The sequence below is a fragment of the Tachysurus fulvidraco genome, chromosome 6 (assembly GCF_022655615.1).
Source record: "Tachysurus fulvidraco isolate hzauxx_2018 chromosome 6, HZAU_PFXX_2.0, whole genome shotgun sequence".
Classification (NCBI taxonomy): domain Eukaryota; kingdom Metazoa; phylum Chordata; class Actinopteri; order Siluriformes; family Bagridae; genus Tachysurus; species Tachysurus fulvidraco.
The window spans coordinates 255,001-262,500 of record NC_062523.1 but is presented as its reverse complement, the minus strand read 5'-3'; the positions used below and the strand labels follow the sequence as shown (position 1 = coordinate 262,500).

At 42.1% G+C, this 7,500-nt stretch overlaps 1 protein-coding gene across 2 annotated transcripts in view; it reads right to left on the bottom strand.

The window, feature by feature from the left end:
- The window catches only part of myo10l3 (myosin X, like 3), a 66,860-nt gene that overhangs the window by 3,120 nt on the left and 56,240 nt on the right, over positions 1-7,500 (bottom strand). Inside the window, exons 29-33 of one of the 2 annotated variants that reach the window (XM_047815156.1) lie at positions 6,853-6,995; positions 5,831-6,049; positions 2,764-2,921; positions 834-948; positions 402-699 (exon numbers count right to left, since the gene is read on the bottom strand). In XM_047815156.1, the coding sequence (XP_047671112.1) occupies positions 402-699; positions 834-948; positions 2,764-2,921; positions 5,831-6,049; positions 6,853-6,995 (933 nt within the window). The remainder of the gene's footprint in view (positions 1-401; positions 700-833; positions 949-2,763; positions 2,922-5,830; positions 6,050-6,852; positions 6,996-7,500) is intronic. The other variant, XM_027136813.2, reaches the window with a different exon arrangement.

The following is a 7,500-nucleotide window of genomic DNA, read 5'->3' as shown; positions in this document are numbered from 1 at the left end:
TCATAACCATCAGTTCATATATAATATATATATATATATAAAGGGATAACTCTGATTGTCATGCTAATACAGAACACAAGTACACTCCTCATCAGTCCCAGTACCCCACATGACCAAGTCACCTGCACTCTCAGTGGTTATAATGATTTATAATCTCAGTGTTTTACATAAAGCTGCTTTGAGATAATGTCCACTGGTAAAGGAGCAATACAAATAAGATTTCATTGAATATTTATTACGAGTCAGACCGTGATCACCAAGAACATGTACACACCCTAAACCTAAAGCTTACAGTATAAATAAGGTGAAGTTTTTCTCCTGTAGTCTCATCCACCTAGACTCAACATCAGATGCGTGCTCAGCACCTGGACAGTTAACACTGAGAGTTCATCTGTAATCACCTCTTCAAGTGAAATTTCAGGTATCTCAGGATGCCTCGACTCGGAAGGAAGGTGCAGCTCATGCAAGTGAGCAGGTGCCAGTGGGCGTGGCTTGCAGAGCTGTGTGGCTGAGGCACGTGATTGGTTTGTTTGATAAGCTGGCAGTAGACTTCATCTCTGATTGGCCGGAGGTCGTGACAGGTCTGCAGGATTCCCTGGATGATGGGGATGGGATCAGCCACCACCTCCATCTCCTGCAGAGAGTTAAAGATCTTCACTGCTTCATCCTGCAGACTAGAGTAACCTTTCTCCTTATGAACTAGAGGGAGACAGAGAGAATAAGTTTATAACCTAATCTTAGTATGTATAACTGTGTGTGTGTGTGTGTGTGTGTGTGTGTGTGTGTGTGTGTGTGTGTGTGTGTGTGTGTGTGTGTGTGTGAGAGAGACTCACGGCTGTCTCCATAGGGCAGAGGCAGTAGTGGGGAGTGCAAGGGATGCTGTGTGTACCGCAGTATCGGGTTTCTCCAGTACATCTGCTCCACTGACTCAACATTCAGACTGTTCTCCTGAAACACACACATTTAACCAATCACATTACAATAATAATATGACATCATCACCTTTGGAATTAAAGCTCCATCCTAAATGCTATAAAGTTTGAAACTCAGATCAGTAAAGACACTTATAGGTGATATTGAGGAAGCAACAACAGTATTAAAGACAGACAGAATAAAAAACAAACACATTCATGTTCATGTGTCAGACATTTACTATTTATAAGCAGCTTATAATTACAAGTCGTGTATTTTCTCAAAGCTTACATTTAACAGGATGTGACATGACATCATATACAAACAAAAACTAAACCAAAGCAGCTGCTACAAACTTTTAATGTGTTTTTAATGTGCATGTGTTAATGTGTGCAGGAAGAGAATGTGTTATATAATATGATGTAATATATTAAATATGTGTTAAAATATGAAGCTAAAATATCTGAGTGAACTCGATGTGCTCTTTTATATAAACGTCCAGAAGTCCAAGATAAATCATCCACAATTTAATCCATAAAAATGTTCTTCTTGGGATGAAAGTCTCTCATTCTAATGAGTCTTTATGACTGTAAAAGTCACTCGATAGTGAGTTTGAGTTTATTTACATTCGTAAAATTGATTCGTAACCCAAAGGTTGTGGGTTCGAGTCTCGGGCCGGCCATGACTGAGGTGCCCTTGAGCAAGGCACCGAACCCCCTCAACTGCTCCCCGGGTGCTGCAGCACAAATGGCTGCCCACTGCTTCAGGTGTGTGTGTTCACTGCTGTGTGTGTTCACGGTGTGTGTGTGTTCACTGCTGTGTGTGTGTGTGTGTTCACTGCTGTGTGTGTGTGTTCACTGCTGTGTGTGTGTTCACTGCTGTGTGTGTGTTCACGGCGTGTGTGTTCACTGCTGTGTGTGTGTGTGTGTTCACTGCTGTGTGTGTGTGTGTGTGTGTGTGTGTGTTCACTGCTGTGTGTGTGTGTGTGTGTTCACTGCTGTGTGTGTGTGTGTGTGTGTGTGTGTGTTCACTGCTGTGTGTGTGTGTGTGTTCACTGCTTTGTGTGTGTGTGTGTGTGTGTGTGTGTTCACTGCTGTGAACACACTGCTGTGTGTGTGTGTGTTCACTGCTGTGTGTGTGTGTTCACTGCTGTGTGTGTGTGTTCACTGCTGTGTGTGTGTTCACTGCTCTGTGTGTGTGTGTGTGTGTGTGTGTGTGTGTGTTCACTTCTGTGTGTGTGTGTGTGTGTTCACTGCTGTGTGTGTGCACTTCGGATGGGTTAAATGCAGATAACGAATGCTGAGTCTGGGTCACCGTACTTAGCCGTACGTCACGTCACTATGTCTATAGTTATATGTGAGGTCTGAAATCTGAAGTACGAGTGTGTCCTCACTGCACACCTAACACCACGACCCTCTGGTTTGCTCAGTCACTGTCATCATTAACATCACCAACACAGTCACATCAGCACAAGATGAAAAGGAAACACTACAGAAAATGAAAGATCCACGCAGATGGCACACAGCGCTGTACCTCATTCCACCTTGGAGCATTACCTCCTGAGAGAAAGTGGGAGTGGCTGAAAAGGACAAAGTCACAATCATATACTTTATCTTTTCTTGTTTCGGTATGAACATCCCTTACACCCCCCACCCCCCGGTCACAGCGTGTGTATGGGAATCTCTTAGATTCAATATATTTGTATAGCTATGTTAACAATTCACATTGTCTCAAAGCAGCGTTACAGACGTGTTATGAGGTGATGTCGTGTACTCTAAGCTCCTCTGTGACGACAGCCTTTAATAACATGACAATACGATTGAAACCGAACTGCACTCGGAGCAAGTCTACCTTGATCTCTCGGATGAGCTGCTGTGTGGGCGTCTCAGTTGGAGCTTTGTTATCAATGACGCTCTGAATGGCTGACGCCCATCTCATGGCCTCTTTCAGGAGTTTGGTATAAAGACGGTACGAGTGCTTCCGGCCGTGCACCACGACGTTCCAGTAACCTGCACATGGAATAATCAGGAATAACATCAAAATTCTAAATGTTTAATGTCCTACTTGGAAATGTTTAGTGCACTGTATAGTAAGGTGGGTATTACTGAAGACCTGGTCAGTAGCCCAGTGTGTGTAGTACAGTGTGTGTAGTGTGTAGTACAGTAGTGTGTAGTACAGTAGTGTGTAGTGTGTAGTACAGTAGTGTGTAGTGTGTAGTACAGTGTGTGTAGTACAGTGTGTGTAGTGTGTAGTACAGTAGTGTGTAGTGTGTAGTACAGTAGTGTGTAGTACAGTAGTGTGTAGTGTGTAGTACAGTGTGTGTAGTGTGTAGTACAGTAGTGTGTAGTACAGTAGTGTGTAGTGTGTAGTACAGTGTGTGTAGTACAGTGTGTGTAGTGTGTAGTACAGTAGTGTGTAGTGTGTAGTACAGTAGTGTGTAGTACAGTAGTGTGTAGTGTGTAGTACAGTGTGTGTAGTGTGTAGTACAGTAGTGTGTAGTACAGTAGTGTGTAGTGTGTAGTACAGTAGTGTGTAGTACAGTAGTGTGTAGTACAGTGTGTGTAGTGTGTAGTACAGTAGTGTGTAGTACAGTAGTGTGTAGTGTGTAGTACAGTGTGTGTAGTGTGTAGTACAGTAGTGTGTAGTGTGTAGTACAGTAGTGTGTAGTGTGTAGTACAGTGTGTGTAGTGTGTAGTACAGTAGTGTGTAGTACAGTAGTGTGTAGTGTGTAGTACAGTGTGTGTGTAGTGTGTAGTACAGTAGTGTGTAGTGTGTAGTACAGTAGTGTGTAGTGTGTAGTACAGTGTGTGTGTAGTGTGTAGTACAGTAGTGTGTAGTGTGTAGTACAGTAGTGTGTAGTGTGTAGTACAGTAGTGTGTAGTGTGTAGTACAGTGTGTGTGTAGTGTGTAGTACAGTAGTGTGTAGTGTGTAGTATGTAGTACAGTAGTGTGTAGTGTGTAGTGTGTAGTACAGTGTGTGTGTAGTGTGTAGTACAGTAGTGTGTAGTGTGTAGTACAGTAGTGTGTCGTGTGTAGTACAGTAGTGTGTAGTGTGTAGTACAGTAGTGTGTAGTGTGTAGTACAGTAGTGTGTAGTGTGTAGTACAGTGTGTGTGTAGTGTGTAGTACAGTAGTGTGTAGTGTGTAGTATGTAGTACAGTAGTGTGTAGTTTGTAGTGTGTAGTACAGTAGTGTGTAGTGTGTAGTACAGTAGTGTGTAGTGTGTAGTGTGTAGTACAGTAGTGTGTAGTGTGTAGTACAGTAATGTGTAGTGTGTAGTACAGTAATGTGTAGTGTGTAGTACAGTAGTGTGTAGTGTGTAGTACAGTAGTGTGTAGTGTGTAGTGTGTAGTACAGTAGTGTGTAGTTTGTAGTGTGTAGTACAGTAGTGTGTAGTGTGTAGTACAGTAGTGTGTAGTGTGTAGTACAGTAGTGTGTAGTACAGTAGTGTGTAGTGTGTCGTGTGTAGTACAGTAGTGTGTAGTGTGTAGTACAGTAGTGTGTAGTTTGTAGTATGTAGTACAGTAGTGTGTAGTTTGTAGTGTGTAGTACAGTAGTGTGTAGTGTGTAGTACAGTAGTGTGTAGTGTGTAGTACAGTAGTGTGTAGTGTGTAGTGTGTCGTGTGTAGTACAGTAGTGTGTAGTGTGTAGTACAGTAGTGTGTAGTGTGTAGTACAGTAGTGTGTAGTGTGTAGTACAGTAGTGTGTAGTACAGTAGTGTGTAGTGTGTAGTACAGTAGTGTGTAGTACAGTAGTGTGTAGTGTGTAGTACAGTAGTGTGTAGTACAGTAGTGTGTAGTGTGTAGTACAGTAGTGTGTAGTGTGTAGTACAGTAGTGTGTAGTTTGTAGTGTGTAGTACAGTAGTGTGTAGTGTGTAGTACAGTAGTGTGTAGTACAGTAGTGTGTAGTGTGTAGTACAGTAGTGTGTAGTACAGTAGTGTGTAGTGTGTAGTACAGTAGTGTGTAGTGTGTAGTACAGTAGTGTGTAGTACAGTAGTGTGTAGTGTGTAGTACAGTAGTGTGTAGTACAGTAGTGTGTAGTGTGTAGTACAGTAGTGTGTAGTACAGTAGTGTGTAGTGTGTAGTACAGTAGTGTGTAGTGTGTCGTGTGTAGTACAGTAGTGTGTAGTGTGTAGTACAGTAGTGTGTAGTACAGTAGTACAGTAGTGTGTAGTGTGTAGTACAGTAGTGTGTAGTACAGTAGTGTGTAGTGTGTAGCGTGTAGTACAGTAGTGTGTAGTGTGTAGTACAGTAGTGTGTAGTGTGTAGTGTGTAGTACAGTAGTGTGTAGTGTGTAGTACAGTAGTGTGTAGTGTGTAGTACAGTAGTGTGTAGTGTGTAGTACAGTAGTGTGTAGTGTGTAGTACAGTAGTGTGTAGTGTGTAGTACAGTAGTGTGTAGTACAGTAGTGTGTAGTACAGTAGTGTGTAGTGTGTAGTGTGTAGTACAGTAGTGTGTAGTGTGTAGTACAGTAGTGTGTAGTGTGTAGTACAGTAGTGTGTAGTGTGTAGTACAGTAGTGTGTAGTGTGTAGTGGTACATTGTGGATTTTAGTAGTAACCCAAAGCCCTAGTTACTGGGCAGTTTGTGTAGTGATTAACAGGCTATAGTGTGGAATTGTTTAGTTTTGTCAAAAAGAAGAACATGATACCGAAATATAAAGAACAAATAACATTAGTTACGTAAGAAAAAGAAAGAAAGAAAGTAAGAATAATTATTGTTTGGCATTGACACAGTAATCTAGCCACAGGGGTTGTGATTAAACCAGTGATTCTGTTCCAGTCCCAAGACCATATAAATAGAGAGGGTTGCGTCAGGAAGGGCAAATTTAAACATGTTTAAACATCATCAGGCTTCGACACAATGGGCATCTTATTGGTTTAAATGCACAACTTTAATAAAAAATTTATTATTTATACCAAATTTAAAAAATCCAATGATACCAGTTTCTTTGAAGACTCGGTCGTCAGGCTGCACCACTGAGCACAGGCTGTTGAGCACCAGAGTGCCGAGACGAGATGAGCTGCGATCAGATGATTTATAATAATCCACAGAGTTGGCTGTCAAAACAAACCAGCGCTTCTTCAACTTCAAAGACGAGCTCTTCACACTTGACCTCATCTCCTTATGCAGCCAGCCTAAGAGTGACAGACAGGTCAGACAGACAGGTCAGACAGACAGGTCAGACAGACAGGTCAGACAGACAGGTCAGACAAATGAATCAGACAGACAGGTCAGACAGACAGGTCAGACAAGCGGATCAGACAGACAGGTAAGACAGACAGTTCAAACAAACAGATCAGACAGACAGGTCAGACAGACAGGTCAGACAAGTGGATCAGACAGACAGGTCAGACAGACAGGTCAGACAAGCGGATCAGACAGACAGGTAAGACAGACAGGTAGGACAGACAGGTAAGACAGACAGACAGGTCAGACAAACAAATCAGACAGACAGGTAAGACAGACAGGTAGGACAGACAGGTCAGACAGACAGGTCAGACAGAGAGGTCAAACAAACGAATCAGACAGACAGGTAAGACAGACAGGTAGGACAGACAGGTCAGACAGAGAGGTCAGACAGAGAGGTCAAACAAACGAATCAGACAGACAGGTAGGACAGACAGGTCAGACAGACAGGTCAGGGAACTCAGGGATAAAAGCCGACCCAAATGCAGGGATAACAAAATATAAACAGAGCTTTTATTAACAAAACACAATAAAATACACAGTAACATGGAACAGGAACCTAAACAAGAAATCCGACAAAAGATGAAGACTCTGTGAAGTCAAGGCTGAGGGAATAAATACACAAAATAATTAAATAAATAAAAACAGGTGAGTATTACGACACGTGGCAGAAAACACACAATGTCCCTAACGCTCCGGCTGAGAATGTAACGGCTTTAGTCCTGTCTCACCTGCGGAAGCTTTAACTCACCTCTGATGATGAAGTCCTGCCCATCGCTGCGTGCCTCTGCTCGGGGTTTGTGTAACAGCCCGATCCAGTGGTGCATCTCCTCAGGCAGGTCTGCGTTACAGTGAATCACTCGATTGGCTGTGATGATCACGAAGGAGTTCGGCCTGAGACAACAGAGAGCATATAACAGAGAGGACATAACAGAGAGGATATAACAGAGATGATATAACAGAGAGGATATAACAGAGAGGATATAACAGAGATGATATAACAGAGATGATATAACAGAGAGGATATAACAGAGAGGATATAACAGAGAGGATATAACAGAGAGGATATAACAGAGATGATATAACAGAGAGGATATAACAGAGAGGATATAACAGAGATGATATAACAGAGATGATATAACAGAGAGGCTATAACAGAGATGATATAACAGAGAGGATATAATAGAGAGGATATAACATAGAGGATATAACAGAGAGGATATAACAGAGAGGATATAACAGAGAGGATATAATAGAGAGGATATAACAGAGAGGATATAACAGAGATGATATAACAGAGAGGATATAACAGAGAGGATATAACAGAGAGGATATAACAGAGAGGATATAACAGAGAGGCTATAACAGAGAGGATATAACAGAGAGGATATAACAGAGA